General features: G+C 55.1%; 1 protein-coding gene across 10 annotated transcripts in view; it reads left to right on the forward strand.

Annotated features, from left to right (window-relative positions):
* Positions 1 to 26153, forward strand: part of EVL (Enah/Vasp-like) — a 160334-nt gene that overhangs the window by 132720 nt on the left and 1461 nt on the right. For 5 of the 10 annotated variants that reach the window (XM_044774313.2, XM_044774311.2, XM_070514309.1 and 2 more), the window contains exons 4-13: positions 5977 to 6040; positions 9323 to 9384; positions 11091 to 11320; positions 12113 to 12234; positions 15702 to 15762; positions 18989 to 19052; positions 20841 to 20907; positions 21003 to 21065; positions 24593 to 24659; positions 25101 to 25158. In XM_044774313.2, coding sequence (XP_044630248.1) covers positions 5977 to 6040; positions 9323 to 9384; positions 11091 to 11320; positions 12113 to 12234; positions 15702 to 15762; positions 18989 to 19052; positions 20841 to 20907; positions 21003 to 21065; positions 24593 to 24659; positions 25101 to 25158 — 858 coding nt within the window. The remainder of the gene's footprint in view (positions 1 to 5976; positions 6041 to 9322; positions 9385 to 11090; positions 11321 to 12112; positions 12235 to 15701; positions 15763 to 18988; positions 19053 to 20840; positions 20908 to 21002; positions 21066 to 24592; positions 24660 to 25100; positions 25159 to 26153) is intronic. The other 5 variants (XM_070514314.1, XM_070514312.1, XM_070514310.1 and 2 more) reach the window with 1 other exon arrangement.

The raw sequence follows: 26153 nt of genomic DNA on the forward strand, positions 1-26153 counted from the left end.
CCTGTGAAGGATGTGGCGACCATTAACACCCGCTCACAGGTGAGGAACTGAGGGGAAGTGGCCTGCCCCGAGTCCTCGGAGTCCCAGGTACAGGTACCGTCAGCCATCTCACCTGCATGTGCCACCACTCAGAGGTGACTTCAGACCTCCTGGCCCCACTTTCTGCCTCAGGCTGGCCAACAGCAGTGCCTCAAGTCAATCATACTCTCCCCTTAGGTCCTTCAGCATCTGCGGTGCAGGGCCAGCTCCCATCTCCTGTGGCTGGCGTCACCTCCATTGCCCCCTCCCAGGTATGCTCATGACTGGAATGTGGCCAGCCTCAGCCCGTCTTTGAGTTTGATTTTCTTCTCTGTGTTCCCTACCTCATGTCTCCCAAGGATAAAAGACCTCCTCCAAGTCACCACCGTGTTTTGTAAGAGTAGATGTTTGATAGGACTTAGACCTGAAGCTGGAAAGTGGGCCTCAGAGACAGTGAGAAGTCAGTTCCTTCCCCAAGAAGCATCATGGTCCAGTGGGACTTAGAGCAGATGAGCCTGGATGCAAGTGTCATTTGGGGTCTTGCCCCCTGTTCCTTGCTCCTCTCTGTGTTCGGACAGGAAGTCCGTCAGGGTATGTGTCACTCTCTGCCCTGGCCTGCCACCAGGGTGTGAGCTCTGATGCCATGGGCCAGACCCACCAAACAACAGTAATTCACAGGCACCCTGCTTCTCCTGACATTTGTTTGATGTTCCACCTTAATTTTCCTTTCCTCTTTCCGTGTGTCTGTAATGTGAATAGGCTCTTGATTTTGACTCTGGCGAAACCTACTTGAAGTGGGTGAGAGAAGGGTAAGAGTTGTCTTAGTTGGACGCTCCCCAGTGGGTGGGCCAGACCTCTACCTCTTGCAAGGTCAGCTGCCAGAATGACAAGCTTGTGACACTAAGGCCAGGATCATGAGCCTCAGGGCCTTAGGCAAGTCCCTTTGCCTCTTGGAATCACCACCACTCATTCTGTGTACCTCCTGGGGCCAGGGTGGGACCTGCCGGGCAGTGAGGGCAGACAGCAGGGGGTCGGCAGAGATGAAAGCGCCCTGGGAACAGGCTGAGGGGCCTCTCTAGCAGCACCAGCAGACCTGGCTGGGGGCGAAGGGCCATTCCCGTGTGCAAGTCCACACGTGGGTTAATGATTAGCGAGAGAGATTTGACTCAGTGGAGAGGTCCACCAAGAATTTGTTCTAAATAGTACTAAGAGCTAACACTATTCAGGGCTTTATGGTTTACCAAGTGCTTTTTCTCATGCAGCTCGCTTATTCCTCACCACAGCTTTGTGAGGTGCCACTATTAGTATTAGTATTAATTTCGTATTTCTATTTTATAGATGAGGAAACAGGTGGATTTACACAGGCGGCACAGCTAACAGGCGTGGGCAGAGCTCAGGCCAGTCTTCGTCCTCACTCCCGCTGCCTGTTCAGGATTGTCGTACCTTGTGGGGACAAGGCAGTTAAATGTGATCCTCAAACGAGTGTCTCCATACGTTTGCTTTACAAAGAGGGGCACTGCATGACTGCAGAAGGGGACTGCAGAGTCAGCACGCAGCTGCAGGCAGAACCAAGGGTTGTCCTCTGCCAGCGAGCACGTCTGAAGCAGAGTGCCCTGCCACACAGGCTGGCTCAGCAGCCCCATCTCTTGGGTCTGCCCCAAGGCCTCTGGTCGGCAGTGGGTTCCTGGTGCTGGCAGTAAAGTTAGCCGGGAAGTGTCCCTTGGTGAGCCTCCTCTCCAACAAGCGTGAATTGGGGGGTCCCTGTGTTTCTGTGGCTCACCTCTGGTTTTATTCTCATATGAGCCGGTTCGGCCCCATTCCTTCACCTGTGCTTTCCCCATTCTTGGTGATTGCAGGTTCCCTATACCCTTCCCAACTCTGTGTGATAAAATATACCAAGGATCTGATGTGAGCCAGGCCTTGAGCCTGGAGGGAGGAGTAAGAAATGTGGTCTCTGCCCTCAAGAGGCTCAAGATCTCGTGGGGAAGAGAAGACATACCCTCAAATCCCCGTAATATTAGTTAGAAAGTTGCGTTATGAGAGAGGCCCTTGGGTATTAGGCAGGAGGAGCATGAAGACAGGGGAGGACTTCCTAGAAGAGGCAACTGTGGAGTTGGGCCTTGAAGGCCTGGCAGGCGAAGAAGGCATCCCGGGTGGGTTGATAGCCCACACAGAGACAGAGAGGTGGGAAGCCCTGCCTGTCACCAGGCTTAGGGAGCAGATGCAGAGGGTCCACGTGCAGGAGGGTCCGGGAGGAGCGGCTGCAGTGTGGGCTGGAATCTTACTCGGTGGAGCTTGGACCTAACCTCACAGGGGTCAGGCCTGTGTTTTCCAGAGGTTACGTAGGCTGTGATGTCAGTGTGGAAGACGGACGGGGGAAGGGGAGACAATGGAAGCAGAAGGTCCCGTTGGTAGACTGAGGCATCCGTCCAGGAGAGAGATGCTCAGGCAGCCACGTAGGAGAGACGAATGAATTCTGTAGGGATCTCAGACACAGCAGCCATAAGACTCAGTGGCTAATGAGACATGGGAGGTGGAGAACGGGGAGCTGGGGTTCCCACCTACTCCCTCAGCTGGATCCTGAAGGCAGGAGTATGGCTGGCCTGAGGTGTGACTCCATCTTTGCTTCTGATTGCACCATGCAGTGAATCATTGGGACTAACTGGACACTGGAACAAATGAGAGTGATGACCAGCCACCCACATGCTCCCACCCTGATATTTCAACGCTGCAGAGGCGCCTAAATGGGCCGCTGCCTGGTATTCCCCAGGGACCCTAGACAGTTCTGAAGGAAAGACCCTCCTCCCTGTCTTTGCCATTGGTGCAGCTGTGGCCAGTGAGTGGACTAGGCCAGGAGTTTGGAGACAGTGGGAATCTCACACCTGCTGCAGATACCCTGTGTGACGCTGGACAGACCCCTTCCCCAAGCCTTAGCTCCCACCTCTAAAACAAAGGGACTGTGCTTCCTAATGTTTAGGACCCTCATAGCTCAAAGCAGACTAACGTTTTCTTAGTTTAAGAAGAATGAAAGGCTTCATGCAACAAGTGTTCTCTCTTTCTGCTCTGTAGAATCTAACAGTCCAGCTCTCTGGTTTTGAAATATGTCTCAAGTGCAGGGGCCAGAGCCCCCTGGGAGCAGCAAGGGCTTCTGTCAGACTTCGCCCACCCTCTGGAGGAACAGTCTGGCTGAGGGGGTGGGGAGGAAGTCCAGCCCAGCAGAATGAGGACCCCAAGTGCAGGGCCGCAACAGACCACCATGGAGGTAGCTGGCAGCCATCTGGAGTCCTGACAAACAGATGGGAAACGAGCCCAGGCCAGGCCAGCAGGTGCAGAGAGATCTCTGGTGCCCTAGCATTGCAAGACCTCAGTCCTGGCCAGGGTAAGTGTGGGCTCTAGTTTTCAGACCAGGTGCTAGACAAGGTCTGCAGAATAGGGCTCAGCCCCTGGAAGAAGGACAGAATCCCAATTCAGGAGTGGGCCAGGTCTTAAAACAAAACATAATTCCAGTTGTCTGACCTGGAGCCCAAGGCCCAGGCCGAGCCCAAGGCTGGGGCCCAGCGAGGGGCAGAGCAACTCGGGCCTGAGCCCCAGAACGCTGGGCTGAGATGTCTTGAATCCCTCCTGCCTCAGCCAGGATGCGTGGGCACAGCACACAGCCTTTGGGGGACACGTAACCACTGTGTGCACACCAGGCAGGGCCTGAGAGCACCACCGAGGGCTGCAGCCCCTTGTGCCCATGGCTCCTCTGGCAGCATGCCAGCCTCCCCCTCAGTCTTCATTCTTCAAGCCAGTCTCAGTCGAACACCAGTGTGATTGAATTTAAGGGAGAAAGTGGCATTTTGTAGGTAGTTTGAGTCTGGCTCTGCCACGTGCTGTCTGTGAGGCCCTTGGCAAGTCACTTACCCTTTCTGGGCCGTTTCCTTACATGTTACAAGTCCTGTGGGAGCTGTCTTATAGGGTTTGAGAATTTAAATAAATTAAAGTTAAATTAAGAAAAGTGCCCTGGCACCACTGTAAAGTAGCGTTCTCGTATTCTTGCTCTGGTTTCCTGGAACGAGGAGAGAAGGAGCCCTCACACCGGGGCCTTGTGAAACAGAAGAGAGATCCCCTGTTGGGGATTTTTTTTTTAATTGGGAATGTTTATTTTCTTTATTAAACTTTTACACTTTCTAATGTCTATACTGAAAATATATTACATGTTATTTATAGTCAGAAAAACCAATTTTTTAAAAAGAGCAAAATTATTATATGTTAAATAAATAAAAAGAATGTGTTTAGAGATAGGGAAAGAAAACTAATCTTTATTTCATGCCTCCCGCATGCCAGGCCACCACGCCAGATACTGACATAAGTCATCTGTGTATGAAGTGCCCAGACATCTTCTCTCCTGCCCGTCCTCTGAGAGCACAAGGGGTGCTGAGCAAGGACAGGGTCAGGCAGGTCCACCCCGGGGAGGACTTCCTCCTCAAGTGCTGGGAGGCCTACTTCTCCCCCCACCAAGCAGCAGGCCCACTGCCCACCATCTGGAGCCTCCCCTTTTCCCACCTGAAACATCCACATCAGGGCCAGGAGGGCGGCAAAGCATAGCTCACTGGAAACTTGGCTGAAGCAGATACTGGGGCCCAGGACAGCGTGTCCTGAAAGCGCCCACTATGGAAGCCAGCTTTGGGCATGAGAAGGGCACTCAAGCACAGAAAAGGGTTCCACCCAGGTTGTGTCACACTTGATGTGGAAACAGGACCTTCAATGGGTGGGTAGATTTGGGACCTCAGTTTCAGAAAGAGCTTGGTCACCTGGAGGTCACAGCTTCCATTGCTGAGATTATGCTCAGAGGGCCTGCCTGGAAGGCACAGAGGGTCCCGGTGCTGGGCAGGAGGTTGCTCTAGAGTCAGATGATCTGTTTCAGCTTTGAGATTCTGTTACTCTCTATCCCACCGTGCCCCTGATCTGGGGACAACCTGCTAATCCCACAGCTGCTCAAAGCGCCTGCGGGAGAGGCCTTCTGCACGTCCTGGATTGTGTGTAGGCTGAGTGTTCCTGTCAGCTCATTCCAGAGAGGAGACAAAGCCCCTTCCCCATCGAGTCAGCAAGGCGTGAGAGCAGCCTGCCCAGAGTCCCTCCCCTGTCACTGTGACTCTGTGCAGTTCCTCAGTGACACCTGAGCTGGCAAAAAGGAACAGTTGGCTCTTTCTCAGGTTGGGGCAAAAGCCTGGATTTTCTTGTAAATGTGGCACAGCACCAGCCCCTGTCTGAACACGGGGTTCACCTGCTCTGGGGCCCACCCTTCGGGGTCCAGGGTGAGGGTGTGGCCTGGAATCTCCATGGGTGCGCTGTCAGTGACAGCCTCTGCCACCTCTGCTTCTGCCTGCTCCTTCCCACCCCACAGCTGCAGGCCCCTAGAGGCGGGAGGAGGGCATCACATGGCAAGGAGGAACATGGGCTGGGGCTCAGACGGCCCAGTGCTAAACCCTGGCTCTGAGACTTACCTGCTCTAAGGGTCACTCCTTTGCTCAAAAGTGGAATAAAATGGATCTACTGGGTTTGGTAATGCGAAGTCCACAGGTGATTTTAGTTAGAACAGCTTCATGAGACGAGGAGAGGCCAGGGCCAGATGTTAGAGGGTTGAGGCGACAGTGGCAGGTGAGGAAGTAGAAACAGCAAGTGCACTTTGAGAGGGAAGGAGAGAGGGGTCGATAGCTGAAAGGGATGTTTTTGAACCATGTCAAAAATGTAATCCCATTTATTGGCTCCGAGAGAAGAGCCATGAGATAAGAGAGAGAGAGGGATGACTGAGTGGACAAGATGGGGACGGGGGTCACACGGGACAGAGAGCAAAGCTAGAAAAGTCAGGGCCCGTCTTGTGGGAGCAGGAGGGGCAGAGACGGGTGGCTCCCCAGGAGTGTGCCGGGGCCTGTCCTCTCCGCTAACCACCGTGCTGCTGTGCTTCTCTGCCCGCAGGCCCCTCCACCCAGCGGCAGGTGCAGAATGGCCCCTCTCCTGAGGAGATGGACGTCCAGAGAAGGTAACCCCCCACCCGGCGAGGGCCGGCCTCGGGGCCCGAGGTGCCCTTCAGTGAGCAGAGGACACACCTGTGGCTAGAGCCAGGCCTCCCAAGACACGGGCAGGGGGAGCAGGCCTGACCAGGAGGAGGAGGAAGCAAGTTCACTGCTGCTTTGCTAGAGCAGTGATGGTGTGTGTGGTTCACAGAGATAGAGCACCGCTGACTTCGAGCCAGGCAGCCCTCGTGATAAGCCAGGTAGTATCCTGAGAGCTGTCCGTTCTTACTTAAGTCAGCCCTCCCGAGTGTATCAGGAGGTAGCTGTCAGAACTGGAGGGTTCACTAACGAGGCGAAGGCCGTCCTGCTGGAGATGGGTAGACACGACCCACCCGGGTCTGTCTGGCTGAGGCCTTGGCCTTCACCCCGTCCATGCTGCTCTCCTCACATTCTGTCCGAAGGTCTTGTGAGCTCTGGTGCTGCCGCTCTCTCGCTGGAAGCCTTGGGCAGATTCCATGGCCTCTCTAGGGCCTCCACCCACTGCCTGCTAACCTCCCAGTGAGGTCCAAGCGGGCAGAGACCGTGAGAGCACTCTGTGAGCTGAGCTGCACTTCGATGGCTCGGCCAGGGCCGTGTTGATGTCGTCGTTGGGCTGCCTGTGCAGGAGGCAGCTCCCCAGGGATATGGGCCATGGGATGACACCCACCCCTTCCGAGGAGCTTCTGCAGGGTTAGAACCAGGGGGTAAGGCCAGTGCTGTTGTGTCCTGAAGTTACAGAAAAGGGCATGGTGGCCAAGGAGGGAGCAGCCTCCCCCGGTCACATTACCAGGAGTGGCAGGGCCAGGGCTTGAACCCCGTCCGCCATCGCCCGGCAGGGGCTCTGACTCTCCGAGAGGCTTTGAAGCCCAGCTCTGTGGGAGCTGCGCTGAGGAGGGGCGCCTGGTCAAAGCCATCCTCACCCAGGGTCCCTGAAGAGGGAGTGATTCCAGGGGCCTGTGGCTAGATCAAGTAGAGCCCAGGCTGTGGCTGGGGAGGCCCTCACCTAGCTAAGAGGCCCTCTCAGGACGTTCTTTTCTCTACTCCCACCCCACTTTGCGGAATGAAAGCCAAGGGTGAATGCTCTTTGGGGCGCCTTCTGGCTCTGATGTCTTCGTGACCTTGGGCAAGTTACTGCTCTAGGCCTCACTTTCCCTGTTTGAAGATAACGATGTGAATGCTTGCTCTGCTTATCTCAAGCACAGGAGGTACACGTGTGAATATGCCTCCTAGAGAGTCCTTTTTATTAATTCCCACGTGTTTACTGATCCAGTGGGTCTGGCCTGTCTTGTAGCTTCTCAGGAATACAGGACGCTGCAGTTTTTCAAAGGGCTTTTATACGCTTTGTCTCCTTTTAATCCTCACACTAACCCTCAGGGGTTGCTGTTACTGGTACTGCTTCTCACATGAGCCAGCTGAGGCTCAGAGAATGGAAAGGACTTGCCCAAAGTAGCCAGGAGTTAGAGGCAGAACCAGAACTGGAAGCCTGCTCTGGCCCCAGCTCAGCCCTCTGCCGGGTCCCAGGGCTCCTCCACCCAGAAAAGGGCATGCATGAACCCCACCAGACTCAAGGAATGAATGTACGGGGGCACACAGGTCCCAAACAGATCCTTCAGTTGCTCTCTCAGCATTGGTTAAACACAGCGCTGCATTATCTTAACCCCATCCAAGTCCAGGATGCCCAAGCCTGCTGGCTGCAGAGGGCGGTTCAGTGTTGCCTGCAGTCCACTGTCACAGGCCAGAACGCCCCCTGGGTGTCAGTGTGTGAACTGCAGGAGTCAAACCACGGAACAAGGACGCAAACCACAAACCCTGGTCCCTGCGGGTAACACAGGGGGAGCCCCAGGAGAGAGACAGTTGGTGCTGGGCCGCACAGGAACCTTCCTGTTTTTACAAAAAACGTATCATAAGTTCGCACCTGATTTTTAAATATTTCCAGAAGTCCTCATTTGGCAAGGGTTTCTAAGCATGTGGCTCCTGCTGGGGAGGTTTGAGTTTGGGTGATGTTTTGGCAGTTAGACGGAGAGGCTACTGCAGATGCTGCTGGGAGGTTTTCAAACACCTTTAATGCCAAAGGGGTCTTTGCCAATTGTTTTCGGTATCAGGAGTAATCCTTACAAGAACCCATGAAACAGGTGTTCTATGCTTATTTTACAGAGAAGAATCTGAGACCCAGGAAAGGGAAATGACTTGCCTGTGATCACAAAGCTGTGAATCCCAGAACGGGAACCAGACAGCTCTGTACCTCTAAATGGTCTTTGCAGTCAACTTGGGGTCCCATTTGACCTTCCTCTAAGATGAAAGCAGCTGGACAAGATTCATGTATTTATTCCTTCACAAAGCACTTAGCAGCTGCTGTGTGCCAGACACAGTGCCAGCACCAGAGAAACCCTAGCTCATTGCAGGCCAAGGGTGCAGACACATGGCCTGCAGCCTCACGTCCTTCCCGCCCTCCCTGCCGTGGCAGAGACCACTGCTGGCCTCCAGGACCTCAGACACCCCTCGGCCTCGTGCACCATTAGCAGGCACTTAGAGTTGGCTCCACACCAGTTGAGGCCTTGCTGCGACCCCCCCTGCTCTGGCAACTCAGTCCCTGGTTCTGTGGATGTGTTTATGGGTCGGTGTCTTCACTCGACCAGCCTTTACTAGCACCCTGAGGCCACTCTGCCATAAGGAACTAGGATGTTAGTTCCCACTGGGGTGCTCAGAGCATTGCAGTGCAGCGTGCCAAATGGCCCTCTAAATAGAGGCCAGGCCTGCGCCTAGATCTGTGGTAAAGAGAACGAGGACATGCAGCCGTATGTCCACTTCTGACAACTAACAATGCCTGACAGTTGTTCCAGGGAGCTTAGCCAAGTGCAGTAGGAATGGGTGATCCTGGGGTCGGATCTGCTGAGGCCATTGGCCCCAAAAGCCAGCTGAGCCCATCCAGCCTAGGGAAAAGCTTGGTCACTCAGCCAGACAGTCACCCAAGTCGTGGTGAGGGGCTTCCTGTTCACGAGTGCCTGAGACTCAGAGGGCTGCCCCACTCACCTGTTTGGGGGCCTTGAACCAGTCACGTGCCCCGCCTCTATTAAGTGAGGGCAGCAAGCTCAGCAGTTGGAGCCAGGGGCGGGATGAGAGGAGCTCACTGCCGAGTGCCCAGCCCAGGGTGTGCAGGGGGCTCAGGAAGTGCTGGCAAAACCTGACTCTAAAGCCAGAGCTCTGTGGACACAGCCGCGTTGTTCTCGGCTCTGAGAAGTCAGACCAGCTCTGATATTGTTGCTTTTCAGACAAGTGATGGAGCAGCAGCAGCAGCGTCAAGAATCTCTAGAGAGAAGAACCTCAGCCACAGGTGAGAGCCCCTCCTTCCTGTACCTGTGCCCGGTTGGCAGCCCCTTCACTTGGATGGTGCCAGGGGCACGTTGGGCCCTCTGTGAAGAGCTGTTGGTTGCAAAGGTCTCAAAATGTGGCAGTCACGTCCGATGAAAGGAGGGGAAGAAGAGGACAGAGGAGAAGGTGGAGGGTGAGCTCAGCTTGGTCTGGCCCTGCCCACCACACATTCCCCGAGTACCTGCTGTGTCTCGGGCACCATGCTAAGTGTGGGGACACAGTGATGGACGAGGCAGGTACAGCCCCTCCCCTGGGGAGCCCACTCTTCAGCCAAGGAGACCCTGGATCATCACTGAGCACACGAGCTGACCAAGTGAGGCTCAGAGCTACACAGAGAAGGGCCCAATCAGCCTGGGGTCAGTCCTGAACATTGGCCAGGGCTCAGCACAGTAAAGCAGAAGGGTTGTCTGGAAAATTGCAATGTTGGTTAGTAAGTACAGCACTTCATAACTTACAAAGTGCTTTCATATCCTGTCTTACTTAATTCTCTCAAATGCCCTGGGAAGTAAACAGGTGAATATTATCCTGTTTTACTGATGGGAAAACTGAGCCCTCGCTGGTTGCAGGCACCCCTGCTTATGAGAATGCTGGCTGATACCACCCCCTCTCGGCCTCCTGCTCCAGCGCTGGTCTACCCTCTGCATTTCTAATGTGGGTCTGACCCTGTCACCCCTTCCCAGTCACTCCTGAACAGCCCGACCTCCGTGGCACAGCCTGCAGGAGCACAGGCCTGGTTCCTGCACACCTCCTGCCCAGCTCTCCCCTCCTGGTATCTGCTTTCGGTGCCTCCAGTGCCTGTGAGCCTCCTCTCGTCCTCTTCCTCCTTCCTTGCACTCACTCCCCCTTCACCACTGAACTCCTGCTCTTCCTCGCGTCCCGGTGCAGTCAGTACTTCCCCAAGGAGGGCTTCCACGAACTTCTGGCCAGGTTGGAGCCCTGCTTTGTATGCCAAGATGGCATTGTGTGCCTGCTCTTGGTGGCACTTGTCAGCCTGCCCCAGTAACGATTGTGCATTCATCTGGGAATGCTCGATTGCTTCCCCACCAGGCCACAAGCACCATGAACAGAGAGCCTGTGGCCATTTTTCCCTGCACCTGGCACAGTGCTGGGCACACAGTAGAGGCTCAGACATCGTGGGAGGGAGGGCTGGTTGGAGGGATGGACAGGGGGCAGGGGACAGCCCAGCACTCACCATTGCTCCCTAACATATATGCCACAGTCAGCCCTGTGACCCGCAGTTACCTGCCACAGCCCCTAAAGGCCAAGGGTCGGTCACAGCCGCATCTCAGGAACCAACATCTCCCAGTGCCTAGGATGGTGCTAGGTACTGAGAAGGAACAGAGAAGGAAAAAAAGGTACACTTTGTGCCACCAAAGAGCTTCCCCTCCCACTGGAAGACCATGATTGGAGCAAAGGAAAATTAGCTGAGCTCAAGGCATGTTAACCAAGTGTGTAACATTGTGGGTCAAGCCTGGCCCCAGAATTCTGGGGAGACCAGCATAGGGAATGACTGGAACAGTGCCCAGCACATCCCACAGGGGCTTCCTGGAAGAGGCAACCTTGAGCTATTCCTCATCCCTTGGAGGAGCAGGCTGCCCTCTGTCCTTCCTCCCAGGACAACACCAGCTAGGGGCTAGGGACTGACTGAGCCCCACTGTTGTGTTTCAGGACCCATCCTTCCACCAGGGCACCCCTCATCTGCAGCCAGCGCCCCCCTCTCGTGTAGCGGGCCTCCACCCCCTCCCCCACCCCCTGTCCCACCTCCACCCACAGGGGCTACCCCCCCTCCACCACCCCCACTGCCAGCTGGAGGAGCCCAGGGTGCCAGCCACGACGAGAGCTCCGTGTCAGGACTGGCCGCTGCCCTGGCTGGGGCCAAACTGAGAAGAGTCCAGCGGGTAAGCATCCCCAGGCGCATGTGGATGGGTTGGGGGACCAGTTTCTAACTGCCAAATGGACAGAGCCTTCCCATGTCACCTGCGAGAGACAGAGCAAAGCACCGCCCTCCCCCAACCTAGACAACACCTCTGCTGGTTGTTGTTAGATGAGAAAACACGAGACAGCGCTGTGTAGACCATAAGGTGCTTTCAGTTATATAAATTGCCCTTCTTGAGTAGGGCAAGAAATATTTCCCTCTTTATAGATCAGGAAACTGAGGCACAGATGTTTAAACAACTTGTTCAAGTCACGCAGTTTATCAGTTGCAGAGTTTGGACTCAGGCCGTGGGTCACAAACTTAAGTCCATCTCTCTTTCCACTGTACCAGGTTCTGTCATGGAAATCAATTCCATCAGACTCAGCTTCTCTTCCCCAGCCCTTCCACAGATGTCCTGGAAGGTGGAACTTCTGACATACACTACGTGTGGCTGTGGTTCTAAGAACACCTCTTCCACAGAATTGCCTCTCCTCCCCCCTCATATCACACCGTCTTGGCATGGACACTGACTATGAGCCAGTAGACCTGGGGAGTGTCTGCCCATGTGTGACCGGCCAGTCCTGGTCTCGCTCTGGACTCTGGTTTTGTTGCCTGTGGGGTTGGGGGAGATTGGACGAGATGACTTCTCCCTCAGGCCTCTTCCAGCGCTGCCAGGATGAGAACACACATCCACATTCACACACATGCCCTTCACCCTCTCCAGTAATGTCCTGCCACAGAGAGCAGACATAAACGCTGCACCCTTTCCCCTTAGCCAGAAGATGCATCTGGAGGCTCCAGTCCCAGCGGGACCTCCAAGTCTGACGCCAACCGGGCAAGCAGTGGGGGTGGAGGAGGAGGCCTCATGGAAGAAATGAACAAACTGCTGGCCAAGAGGTAGGTGTTAGTCTTCCCCAAACTCAGCTCTTGTCCGGAACACCTGTGCCTTAGCATCATCCAGCGAAGCCATTGTCACCTGGGCTAGCCAAGCAGGGGAACTGCAGATCAACTTCTCCCTTCTTAAGGGGTCACTCTGAGGCATCAGGGCAAAAGGAGTCTCTACTCTAAACCCTCCTTCATTTCTGTATGACAAGTGGTTATTGAAGCATCTTCCACGTGCTGGCCCTGTCCTGAGCAGAGAGAAATTTGGAGATAATGTCAGAGATAAATTCAGAGGGAAAAGAGGAGTATTCCCTGAACTTAAGATCGCACCGTAAACAAGGTGTGGCCCCAGTGCTTGAGCTGCTCGAGCACAGCGTGGTGAATGCAGGCGAGGGGCCAGTCCTACAGGACCGATAGGGAGGACACAGAAGAAGGAATTAGGAAGGGGCAGGAGCCCAGGGGTCATGACCCCTGAGAGATGGAAGAACAGTTCCATCCACGTCATGGTTGGGCTCTGGGTGCCTCGTCATCCACTTATCCATCCACACTAGCAGGTGTGGCTCTAGCTGGCCCAAAGCCATTAGCCTGTCACTATGGCTCTTGGTTGTTTCCCAACTGAAACCTGAGCAAGTGGAGAAATCAGACAGCTCCTTCTCAGAAGAGTTGCAAAGCTGGGATTTCACTTGTAAATGTGGCCTGGTAGCAGGAATGTGCTGACATAGGCTACCAGTGCCATAGCTCACCTGGGCACCACAGGGCCCAGGAGCCAGCCTCACCGGTCAGAACGCTCCTTCTTGTCCAAGAAAAGCCGTGGCAGGGGCCTTGCTCCAGCAGTGACCCTCCGGCCTTCTCTCACTCTCAGGCTCTTCCCGCTGCCCTCCCAGTCACTAACCCTTGAGTGTGAACTCACTGTGGGCTGGGGTTTTCACCTCATTAAATCCACACAGCTCTGCGAGGAGGAAGGGGGACACAGAAGCCCACAAAGTGCAGGTGGCTGGTCTGGCGCTTCATGGCAGGACCAGAGCCACTTTTCTTGCCCAGGGCTTCTGTGCACACAGCAAGGGACGGCACAGAGGAGAGCCTACCACAAGCGGCAGAAGGAGCAGTGAGGTTGATCCACAGCACAGGCCTTTCCTGAGCCTCCAGCTGGGCCTGAGCATACATAGGTAACCAAGGCAGGGGACAAACTTCTGAGCACTTGTCATACAGCAATGACTGGAGATGTGCAGGGTGACTGTGGCTGCACAATGGTGGGAACAGCTCCCTGGTGGAGAGAGCCAGGAGGGCTTCACAGAGGCAGTTCCCCATGTGCTCAGCCTTGAAGGTCGAGACCGATTCTCCAAGCTGAGGTGGGAGAGGAGCACATTCATGCAGAAAGAAGAGCAGAGGTGCAGTGGGCAGTGTTAATGTACCTGGGGAGGCTGAGGTGTCCACTGTGCCTAGAGCAGGGGTCACAGAGGAGATTGACCAGACATCAGGCTGGAATAGGGAGCCTCGTTGTGCAAGCACAGGAGATGCCATCTCAGAGAGGTGAATGGGGCCTCATCATAGGTGTTTCTCAAAAAGAAAATGTTAACGCTTTCCCCAAGTCCAGAACCAACCCATTAACAATAACAGCTTGGCCTAGGTGGTTGAGACCTAGGGAGAGGAAGTTCCTGAGAACAGGAAAAGGCCAGTGTTGCCAGGAGCCAGGGAGACGGCCAGATGCTGGTAGAGAGTCAAGCCCCTACTGAGAACAAACACACTTTGCACTGCCCAGCAAGGATCAATGAAGCCGCTCTTTGAAACCCCCTTGTGATGGCTGCTGGGCGGAGCTGACCCTGAGAATGCCCTTGCAGACTCTTTAAGGAAGGTTCTTGGGATGTTCTGCTCCTCCCCGAGGGCTGCAGTTGAGTCTTTGTCCCGGCAGTGGAGCACGAAAGGGAAAATCAGTATTGCTGAGAGCAGCTCTGTGCTGAGCGCTTTCATGGACGTTTAGCTCGTTGAACCTTCCCAGGACTGGAACGGCCTGGTCTGCTTTGTATTCTTAAAAGATTAAATGCTGGCTCTGGGTAGGAACAGAACATCACGGGGCGCAGTAGCAGTGGGCAGTGGTGAGGAGACTGCTGCAGACCAGAAGAGATGATGGTGGCCTGCACTCGGTGTTGGAAGTGAAGATGGGAAAAGACAGACTTGAAGTCGAATGCAGGTGGAATTGGCTGGGCTTTCCTGTGGTGAGGAAGAAGCTGGTGTTGAGGATGATCCCAGGTTTGTGGGAGGAGCGTTGGTGGGTAGATCTGTGCTTCCTGAGATGAGAAGACTGAAGAAGGAGGCCCCTGTGGGGCTGAGGGAGCTATGGGGGGGCCCGTCACTCGACTGCTGACGGCCAGCCGGCAACCCTCACCACTCATCAGGCCAAACTCCCTCTCGATGGGCAGCTCACCTCCTGAGTTCTGAGAGTCATATGCTCTGGCAGCTTCACAGAGTTGAAGATCCCCAAAGGCATGTCTTTGGGGAATATTAAGGGTCTGCCTGTATAGACCTGAGAGTTAGCAAGGTATGGGTGACCTCTGGGGCCAAAAAGTGTGAGTAAGTTTTTAGAGTACATGGAAAGAGACTTCTTGCCTGTAGGGGAAAGGTGTGAATTGACTACAGGCATCAATTTGCGCTTATTCAGTCTTTCCTTTCTGAGCATGTCCAGGTTATTGGTGGCGTTCCAGATTGGGAAGAGTGTGGCTGGGTAACTGAGTTCCAAGATAGGAGGAGCTTTGGGGCCGGCCTGGTAGCATAGTAGTTAGGTTCATGAGTTCCACTTCAGTGGCCCAGAGTTCATGAGCTTGGATCCTGGGCACAGACCTGCACACTGCTCATCAAGCCGTGCTAGCATGGCGTCACACATGCAAAATAGAGGAAGATGGGCACAGATGTTAGCTCAGGGCAAATCTTCCTCACCAAAAAGAAAAAAAGATAGGAGCTTTAGGGTAAGAGAAAAAGGGTTCTTCTTCCCTCTCACAAGGTGGTGGGGTCCGCTTACTCAATCCAGGCAGCCTGCAGACAGAACATTCCCGCAGCCCTGACCTCTGACAGCCTGCGGCCCAGAGGGGCACCTCTCCCTGTCCCATGTGGCCAGGCCTTGAGTGTCCTGGAAGAATAGCTGCCACCCAGCCAAGCCCAGGCCCTCCAGGAAGCCTAGAGAGGGCACAAACCAACTTCCTCCAGCCTTCAGCTGCTGTAAACAGAGATGGCAGTGTCCCCCAGACTCCATCCTCTCTGCCCAGGCCACTTCTGTGTCCAGGGCCATGGGACAAGCACAGAAGGCCTGGACACTCCCCTGCTCATTGCCATGGACCACATGGGGGCTTGGACGAGTGCTTCCTTCACACAAAGCAAGGGGCAGACCCTACCACTGGGCCGTCTGAGGACCATGCTGTCTCCAGCACAGAGGAGACATCAGTGTGAAAACCTTCAGGAGCTGATGTCTGTCTTCTTCCTCCTTGCATTAGGAGAAAAGCAGCCTCCCAAACAGACAAGCCAGCTGATAAAAAGGAAGATGAAAGCCAAACGGTAAGGGATGCCCACCCATCACCCACCCCTGCAGTGTGAGTAGACCAGGAAGGCTCTCCGGCCTCAAGCCAGGCCTTTGGGCACCGAGGTGCACGTGCTGTGGACAAACACATGATAGATACTTCACCAGGTGATTTGTAGGAGAGCAGGGGACATGCCAGGTGCGGAGGGAGGGGGCAGCAGGACAGGAGGGCCTGAGGAGCCCTCAGTTGGCACGCCTGCACTCACCGAGCATCTAGCAGACACTGGTCTGCTCTGGAGCTCGCAGCCTCGCCACCGAGAGTGCACTTGCAGTGGGGAATGTCTGCTGGCAGACCAGGGCAGTTTTTATTTTCAAATTATTTCTGTCCTTAATGACTCCACCTGAGTCCATCAATTCCAGCAGGAGCTGCAAGTGAGCTAGGTGGAGGAACCTGGACTCTGGCTTTTGTCCTTAGTGGGCATCCTGGAGCCTAGTCTGGCCACACTTAGCTCCAAGCATCTGCTTCCACTTAGGGTGGCTAATTCTCTTTTCCTCTGTGTTAAGCTTTCCCTATAAAAATAGACTCCTACTGAAACTGCTAAGTTTAGACCTTAACTACAAATGGCAGACAGGTTACATCTCAGTGGCAGAAGGAGACAGAAATACAAACACCAGGCACCAGTGCATACTTGCTGACTTATCTCCCCCACCAGCAGGGTGAGGCTAACCTGGGGTGACCCTGGGCTCCAGCCCTGCCGGCCTGTTTTCCCTTCCTCTGATCCCCACACCTGGACACATGCGGTCTGCTTGGCCCCAGTGGCTAACTCCTCCTCAGCCTCCACTTCTTGGCATAAACATTACTCCCTGAGAAACAGCCTCTCAGATCCCCAGGCTAGGTAAAGCTCCCCACTGCTTGATCCCTAGCCCCCACCCCGTTCTTCTCCTCGGGCCCTTAGCACATGCATTTTTCTTGTTCAGACTCGCTCTTCCCTGCCGGATCCTAAGCCTTGTGAGGGCCAGGCCTGAGGATTCCACTGTCCCTGTGCCTTGCACCGAGTCTGGAGTTCATCCAACTGACTCACCATGAGTTTCTAAAAGTGCAGAGGCCTGTCTGGCCGCGAGCCACAGGATGATCCCAGGTATCAGAAGGCTGAAGGCTGTTGCCTTGTCTCGGCCAGTGGCCTTAGAGCTCCAGCGCTTCTCAGGCCACTGTGGCGCTTCCCAGCCACGGTCCCCACACACCCAGTCTCCCCACTGCAAGGGCTCAAAGAGTAGTGGGTTTCAAGTCCCAGGGACTTCCAGAAGAAACCTTCACCGCTAAATGTGTTCTTTCTTCTGACTCCCACTTTTCTTTCCTTTTTTAGTAGGCCTCCTGGTCACTGCTAGTTCCATTTGCCTTGGTCCCACGCACGGTCAGGAGGCCCTTCCCACACCTGGGACGAGGGTCTCACGGGAGCGGGGCTAGGAGAGCGCCATACAGCAGAGCAAGCGCAGTGTGGGCAGGCCACTGACGGGCGGCTTTCTTTTTTATACTTTTCAATATTTTCCAAATTCTCTTCACAGAACATGTGCTAGCTTTATAACTAATGGAGAAACAAGCAAACATTATTTAAAAGACGGCAGGAGCCCTGAATGTGGAGTCAGATGGCTCGGGCAGGCGCTCTGCCAATTGCTGGCCACGGTCCGATTATGGTACCACTCTAAGGACCAGTTCCACCATGAGGAAATGATGCCCCCACAGTGCACCAGCCCGGCAGCCCGGAGGCTGTATGCCCAGCAGAGCAGGGCAGGTGCAGAGCCCTGTGAGCTCAGACAGCTATACAAAGGTGCTGGGGAGCTGCTGTGGCGGCCTCCTTCCTAGCTTGGAACTGAAGCATGGCTTCCGTTTGTGCAAGGAGGATTCTTATTAATTATTTTTGATTATTTAATAAATGCCATTTTCTTGATAGTATAAAATCTTTCCAAAGTACGCATGCATAATAATGTCAGCTTTTATTACTGTTGGATTATGCGCCTCCATTATTTGAGCATCACCACAGACCTATTTCATGGGCAGAACAGTCATGCATTTGCCAGGCTTCATGGAGCCCCGCCCTGGGCCAGGCACTGTGTGCGTGGGATTCAGAGATGGATAGGACATGGCCACTGTCCTGGAGGGAGAGGACCCAACAAAGAGACTGTCGACAAAGAAAGCACTGAGGGCAGAGAGCAGAGCCCCAGGGGCTCTGGGAGTCAAGGGAGAAGTCAACCAGGAGGAGTAGTGTTTGCCCTGAGCTTTAAAACATGAGCTGGAGTTTTCAGGGCAGAGACAGAGCAGAAAGTGGCATAGCAAAGAGGGCAGCATACGCAGAGGCATGGAGAGGTGGGCTAGTTGGGAGAATGACCCACGTGGGCCCATGGCAGGTGGTGGTGAGAGGCGCCAGAGGGATGCTGGGGCTGCCAGGGCCAGGGTTCTGCCTTGCCCACCACTCGAGCCTGCCTACCACAAGCACTTGGGCGACATCAGGGGCTTTTAGCAGAGGGCTAGTGAGGACAGACCTAGGTTTTAGAACCCTTTGGCCACAACAAGGATGCACCTGAGGGCTGGCTGGAGATAGAGATAGCCTTAGATTCTTACCACTCCCTTCTGTCTTTGTGAAAGAGAAGTGAAGTACGCCTGAGGTCTTCCATACCAGCTCTCTGGGACATAGGCTGTGCCCGTGAGCAGCCCTGACCCAGCCATGCAGCTGGTCTACCTGCACAGCACCCTCTAGGGTCACCCAGACATCTGGTCCTCACACCAGCCAAGAAAGGGGTGACCCAGGCCTGGTGGCGGGAGGTCCCTTAGGTGGGTTCCACCGGGCTAATGCCGTCACAGTGATCAAGGGAGCAGAAGCTCCTTGGTAACAACAGTGCATGCTGTGCACAGCGCTGGCACAGCCCAGGAGCTCGGGCCACGTTTGTCATGCTCCTGGGAAGTCGGCCAGGCGGGGCAGGCTCAATGATGGGTCGGGTCATGTTGGGCCATGAAGAAGACCTGCCTTGCTTTGAGGAGACTGTCTCCCTGCAGCCTTCTCCTTGCCCGAGTCTCAGGCTAGACTAACTCCTCACCGAGATTTCGAGTTTTCATTTGTTAATATTCATTGTTTTGCTAATTATAAAAGCAATATCTATTCATTAGGAAAATGGGAAAACTGCGGTTTTCTAGATGACCTGGTTGGAGGTATCCTGCCCCAACCGGCCTTCCTAAGCAGACTGATGGCAGAGCCTTTGTTCCCATCTTAGGAAGAGCCGAGCACCTCTCCATCTCCGGGGAGCCGAGCAGCCAGCCAGCCGCCTAATTCGTCAGGTAAGAGGCTCCGTGCTGCCCTGCACCAGCCCCACATCCTAGAGCAGGAGGATGAGCTGATCTGACCACCTCGCTTCACGGAGGAGCAGAGAGGACCAGACGCTATGTTAGCAGGTCTCCCTGCCCTCTTCTGCGGAAGCCCCACTCCTGGGAGCCCTGAACCTCCTTGAGGAGCCAGGGGCAAGCTCAGCTGTGGCCCCCACACTGAGCCCGAGCAGGAGCACGGACGTGCTACAGCGGCTGCCCATGCTGGCAGCCCAGGGGATGACCTGGCCTTGTTGGGGCATCAGAGCTGGCCAGCCGTTGAAGCCCACTGTCCAGCCCTCCCATTTTCCCCACAAGGGAAGGAGCTGGCCTGCCAGCGTGTATGAAGCAGCGGGAGATTGTGCCTGGGGCTCAGGTTGCCGGCTTGGGGCCAGGGCTTTGAAGAGGAATGTTCAAATGTTGTATTCACATCTCCCTGCCCCATGCCAACTATGAGTGCTGTTACAGTGACCACCAGTGAGTCTTGCTCCACCAGAAACACAGTCCCAAATCCCCAAGTCTGAGCTCTAGGACATGGAGATGTGATTAGAAAAGTGCCTTGAGGCTGCACAGTGGGAAGAAGATGCTTGTGTTGGTTGCTCAGTCATTCACAAACATTTGCTCAGCATCTGCTCTGAGCCAGGCCTGTGCTTTTAAGCACCGTGGGGAGAGGCAGAAAGGAACCCGGCTGCCCCCCCACGGGAGGGAGGCTCTCACCAGCTGTTGGCTGTCTCGCTGGGACGGGGCTCCGCACCTGCACAGGCTTCGCGTCCGAAGGCTCTGGTGGCCTGCTTGTGCTCCGTGTCCTCAGACGGCGCTGTCGTGGATTCCTGACTGCATGCAGACCTCACCTCTCAGCGGCTGGGTTAGGTGTCTCCCGGTTTAGGAGTTGCAGCTCATTGTGGTTAAGTGGTTTGCTCAAGGCCACATGCCTGGAGCTTGGATGCTCTCTTGGAGCTCTCTTGCCTGCAGACCCAGCATGTGTCCCCTAGGGTGGCTTTGAAGAGACCTGCCTCAGATGTGCGTTCAGCCTGCCAAGTCTCAGTGCTCAGTTTGGGGCAGTCAGCTTCCCTGCTGCTCTCTGCTCATTTGCAAACTCATTGAATTCAGTTAAGTTCAACAAATCTCTTGAAATAAAATGAAATATAATTTAATGCCACTTAAGTTAAAAAAGAAAAAGGAAAGACAGACCATCTTTCAAGCCCGGGATGGGAAAGAGCCAGCTGCTGTGTGTGTGGGGAAGACCAAGGAGTCAGCGGACAGTGGGTGCTCCTGGGCCCAGGGGCCTGGCCCCAAAAGCAGTGTGCATCTGAGACTGCCTGAGAGTGTCCAGGGTGAGGGGTTTCCTCTGTCTTGCTCAGCCCATTGCTGGGGTCACAGGTTGATTCTAGAAGTTGTAGTGAAGAGGTTCTCTCACCAGTTGGTTCACATTCCAAGGACAGACCCAACCATGGTGAGAGGACTGGAAACCAGGCCACAAGTCAAGGTCAACCGGGTCCAGGGAAAGGGAGCTTGTGTCCTGAGTGGGGGAACACAGGGTGACAGCAGTGCCATCTACAACCCTGCAAGGGCTGCCTGGGCCAAAGGGGTGCTGAGAGTGAGGAGCCAGGTTTCAGCCCCGCTCAAACCAGACCTTCCTGATGGGGGAGCTCTGCACCCTCAGTGTCGGGGGGGGGTGTCTTGCTAGGGGTGTTGAGGGCATAGGGGTGGCCACTGAGAGTCCTCTCAGCTCTGAGGCTCTTCATCCATAAAATGAATTGACAGAGGCTGGCCGGAAGCCCTGGGAGCGGAGCAACTCAGTGGAGAAACCCGTGTCCTCGTTACTGACCAGGTGAGCTGCCCTGAGAAGGCCCGAGCTGCGAGTCCAGGGGGGCCAAGGCGGGTGACAGTGCCAATTCACGTGTCTGTTTCATTCCATTGCCGTAGAACCCCGTCTGTGGCAAAGAGCCCTGAAGCTAAGAGCCCCCTTCAGTCGCAGCCTCACTCTAGGTACCGAACAACCCGTCTCTGGGCCTCCTTTGTCCCCTGCCCGTGACTAACACCCCCGGACCCTGTCCCATGTCTTGTCACCTAACAGTTTGCTCTGGGGAAGGGTGTCTGTTCTCCTTTCAGCTCCGGCGGAAGGTCGGGCTGGAGGCCTTCAGGGACGCTGCAGGCCTGCTCCTTCCTCTCCTCTCAGAGGGAGAGCCTGAGGCCTGGGGAGGGAGTGCCCCGTCCAAAGAGACAGTGAAGTGGGGCTGAGACAGAGTCCAGCTCTGGACTCGCTCATGGTGTCACTGGGCAAGCCAGGAGACCTCTCCAGGCCTCCACCCCCACCCCATAAAGAGGTCACTTAACCCCTGCCTCATAGGGCAATCATGGGGACAGCTGTTTGGACAACAGCTGGACACAGGAAGTGCTCACTAGCCATAGCTACACCCGACGGCTCAACTGCTCCTGGGTCTGGCCCGGCACCCTGCCTCCTCTCCTTCCTTGGCACATAGCGCACACAGCCAGTTTTCCCCAGAGATACACTGACCATATTTCCCAAACCAAAAGCTGGTGTGATAACAGGATAGGATCTTTGAAACTGAGGTTGCCCAAAAAGTCAGAGACAAACAGCCACACAGTAAGCAGAGGCCAAGTGTGGCCTAAATTTGCAGGTCTCCAGAAATGGACTAAGCAATGTCTCTATTGCCCACAAATGGAAGGGAGACAGCTCTTACCACAGAGCAGGTGGCATTCGAGTCTGATCTTGCAAAGAGAAGCAGGGTGACGAGCAGAGAGAGCTCTGGCCTGGCCCTGGCAGGAATGGTGATGACAGACACGGGTGAACAGGGATGAGGAGGTCTCGGCGGTCAGCCAGGATTTGTCGAGGGCCTGTGTTCAGCCAGGCTCTGAGCTGGGCCCTGCTGGGCCCTGCCTGCAAGGAGCTCATTTTTCTATTGGAAAGGCCCATCATTAGACACTGGGTTCTGAGAGGTGCTCTGGAGAAGACATAGCAGGGTGACAGTGCCAGGGACAGAGTGACAGTGCCAGGGACAGAGGTGCTTCAGCACGTGGGCTGGGGCAGGCCTCTCTCAGAGGTGGTGTTTGAGTTGACCTGGATGGATTGTGGGGACAGCCTTCCAAGCTGAAGGGACATAAGTGCTGAGGCCCTGAGCAGGTGACCAACCTGGCAAGTTCCAAGAAGAGAAATCAAGGCCGTCCCCCTGGCCAAGTTCTGAGTGGCCAAGTGCCCTCACAGAGCAAGGATATTGTCAAGGGCATTCCCACTCAGAATGGGGCTCTCCAACTCTGAGACAATCTGTTCTCTGGTTTCACAGATGGCTTCCAAGGGGACGTGTCACAAGGGGCCCTCAGGCTGTGGTGCTGCAGAGCTCACAGAGCGTGTTGGGCTTGTCATCGGGGGGCCGTCAGGTGTGCAGAGGGGCAGAACTGAGGCCATAGGGGTGAAGTGGTTTGCCCAGGTGACCCAGAAAACTGTCACTGGTACAAGAACTCGAGCCTGCAGGACAGGTGTGATGAGCCCAGGGACCTTGGGCTGGACCTTTTTCCCCATTGGGACCCAAAATTACTTACAAACTCATTCAGCACCACGTTTTCACCTCTTGAGTTCACCCAGGAGGGGTGTGGGAGCACTTTATTTTTCTTTTTTTTTTTAATCCCGGTTTGTACACTGAACAACTAACATTTCATTTATGTAGCATTCACTGGGGTGTTTTTCCAGATTTATCGAGATTAATTGACATCTGTTGTGTAAGTTTAAGATGTACAACATGGTGATTTGATATATGTATATATTGTAAAATGATTACCACCGTAGTGTTACTTAACACTAGTCATCACATAGTTTCCTTTTTGTGTGTGGTAAGAACTTTCAAGATCTGCTCTCTCAGCTGCATTCAAGTCCGTAGTACAGCACGGTTAACTCTAGTCACCGTGCTGTACAGTGCACCCCCGAACTCATTCATCTCAAGCCTGGAGGTGTCCGCCCATTGACCACCTTCACCCATTTCCCCACCCCCCGCCACAGCCACTGGCAGCCACCAGTCTACTGTTTCTAGGCATTCAGCTTCTTCAGATTCCACGTGTAAGTGAGATCACGCAGTGTTTGTCTTTCTCTGTCTGGCTTATTTCATTTAGTATAATGCCTTCAAGTTCTACCCATGTTGTCAGAAGCAGCAGGATTTCCTGCTTCCTCATGGCTGAATACTATTCCATTGTGTGTCTGCACCACGTCTTCTCCATCCATTCATCCGTCTGTGCCTGCTCAGGCTGTTTCCCCACCTTGGCTGTTGTGACAGCGCTGCAGTGAACATGACGGGGCAGGTGTCTCTTCAGGGTAGTGATTTCATCTCCTTCACATGTACACTTGGAAGCAGGGTTGCTGGCTCCTATGAGAGTGGTGTTTTAATTTTTTGAGGACCCTCCACACTGTTCTCCACTGTGGGAGTGGTGTTTTAATTTTTTGAGGACTCTCCATGCTGTTCTCCACACTTGCTGCATCAGCATGTTAGTGTTCATGCTTGTCCTCCTCAGCTGCAGACGGTCCTTGATTTCACCACATGGTCCTAGCCTGTACCCCAGATTAGGTGATGCCCTGTGGCTGGGCTGGCCCTGCCAGATTAAGTGTGTGTCCACCAACCATCACTTCGACAGTCCCTCTCACTGGCTTGGTTCACATTACTTCCCTGAACCTGCAGGCTCCAGCCCTTCTCTCCACATGGGCAGAGAAATTGATCCAGAAAGCATGCCCTTTGGCACCGTCGGCCTGTGTTGAAGGCCAGGTGGTTAGACGAGCATTTGCCAAGATTTTCCAGGGTCGATTCATGTGCAAGAGACATGAAATTTCAAACAAGCTAACCTCAGTTCAGAAAATTTCAAAGAAGTACAATCCATGAGACTGAAACCTTGCCCCAAAAGAGCAAAACCACAGCAAGGACGTTTCCTGAGGACGCGGTGACGCACGAGAGCCACTTCCCAGCACCTGGGGCCCTGGTTGTGTGGGAAGTGGGTCCTTGAGGAGGAGGAGTTACTGGACGGTTGTGTGGTGCACATTGTATGTAAGGCTATCATTCCTAGTTTTCCCCCCAGCCTCAGTTTAGCCAGGAACGGAGACCCCCACACAGAGGAGTAGCATATCGACATTGTTTTCTTTCCAGGGGAGGCAGCATGTGCCATGTAACGCTGTCTGCTCACATTGCCACATCTGTGTGAGAGCTCTCAAATCAGAAGACAGCTCCCCTGGTGGACCCCAAGTCCTGACTCTTGGGTTGGGAAATATGGTCACAGTATCCATGAGAGAGACCCTCTTGAGGTGGAGACAGGGCATTAGAGTCCTTTTCAAGTAGCTAAAGAGTAGCCAGAGGTCAAAGCAGGAAGCATTTGAAGGACGGAGGGAAGAGGGCAGTGCCCGGCCCCCAAGCAGGGAGGCCCTGTGCACCCCGCTTGCCTATCCACGCTCGGCCCTCCAGCGAGGCTGGCGCCTGCAGGCCCCACCACCCGCTTTACCGCGCCCTGCCATCTGTCCCCAGGATGAAGCCAGCGGGGAGTGTGAACGACGTGGCCCTGGATGCCTTAGATTTAGACCGGATGAAACAGGTGAGTCTGTCCTTTCCTGAGAGGCTGTGGAGCAGCACGAGGCTGGGCACCATCTCGGGTCCGCGTGGGCAGGCAGGCCCAGCGAGCCCACATGGCTGCCACAGTTAGGGAGCCAGCAGTGGAGGAGGGGGTGCCCACGTGCAGCATTCGTCCCCAGCCCCCACCATCTCCAGAACGAAGTCTCTGCCCTCCTGGGCACTCCCAGCCTCCTGTGGGACTGTCTCCTCCAGGGCGTCCCTTAGTTTCTCCAGAGTGTGCCTGAGGTGTGGGCGTCAGCAGAACCTGCCAGCGTGTCCCGTCCCCAGTTCACACTCCATCCTTCCCCAGCTTAGGACATGGTGGGGGTGAGGGCTGAGGTTCTGGAGGGAGGCCCAGGGTGCCCCTGCCCCTTCAGACACACTGCCCCCAGCAAGGCCAGCTTCCCGTCTCTGCTGCCAACAGGAGATCCTCGAGGAGGTGGTCCGAGAGCTCCACAAAGTCAAGGAGGAGATCATCGACGGTGAGTGGAGGGCCCACCCAGGGGTCCTTGAGATCGCGCAGAGCTGCTGTTGTCCGGGGCTGCCAAGCGCTGGAGCCAGGATGGCCCGGCACAGGCCTGCGGCTCTGTCCTTGGGTGGCGTCCTTCTCCCTCCGGACAGCCCACATCACCCTCTTCATTGTCTAGCTGAGCAGCTGGGGCTCAGACAAGTTAAGTGACTTGCCTGAGTATACGCACGTCCCTGGTGGCACGACACCTAAATCTTCCCTCCCAGGGGCGCTTCCCGGGGAGGACCCTTGGGGAGCGCACAGAAGGGAGAACAGCCCCGTGCGCTCCAGAGCCAAGAGCAGTCGCCACAGCTTGAGTGACCTGTGTTTCCTTCAGTATCTGGACTTAGAGCGCCTCTTTGATTCTGCCACCTCCAGTCACTGGCTTTGGGGTTATGCGGGTGATTCCTGCCTTCCCAGAGGTTTAGGGAGACCAAGAAGCCACAGAACGACCTTTGGGCCTGACCTAGTCCACAGCCTGCTTGGCCCTGGGCTGGGGGAGCAGCCTCTGGCTCCAGCGGGCGGGGCCTCGTCACAGTGAATCACATCCGTCCTTCCCGTTCCCACCAGAGCCTTTGATGCGCCGGCTCAGATCTGGAGCCAGAGGAAAAGGAAAGGTTTGGCCAGGTCTGTGCACTGAGGCACAGCCTGGGCCACCCGTCTCCTCCCCAAGCAGAGGCAAGGGATGAGGTCACACCTGGGGCAGGCCTGGCCCCCGGGGCATCAGAGGGGACCTGGGCAGGAGAGGTTTCCATGAACTCACAGGGGTGGGCGCTGGTAGCAGAGGGCTGCCAGGACTCTGGAGAGGGGATGCCAGGGTGGGAGCCTGCCTGAGGGCCCCACAGACCTGGATCCCCCTGCCCAGAGGTGGCTGACCAGGCCACACCCTCTCCTTGTCCCAGCAGAGAGCACTCGGTTCCTGTTTGTCCAGTCTCCCTGCAGGTCTGGGCTGGGCAGATAAGGAGTTAA

Source organism: Equus asinus, chromosome 7, assembly GCF_041296235.1.
Source record: "Equus asinus isolate D_3611 breed Donkey chromosome 7, EquAss-T2T_v2, whole genome shotgun sequence".
Lineage (NCBI taxonomy): Eukaryota > Metazoa > Chordata > Mammalia > Perissodactyla > Equidae > Equus > Equus asinus.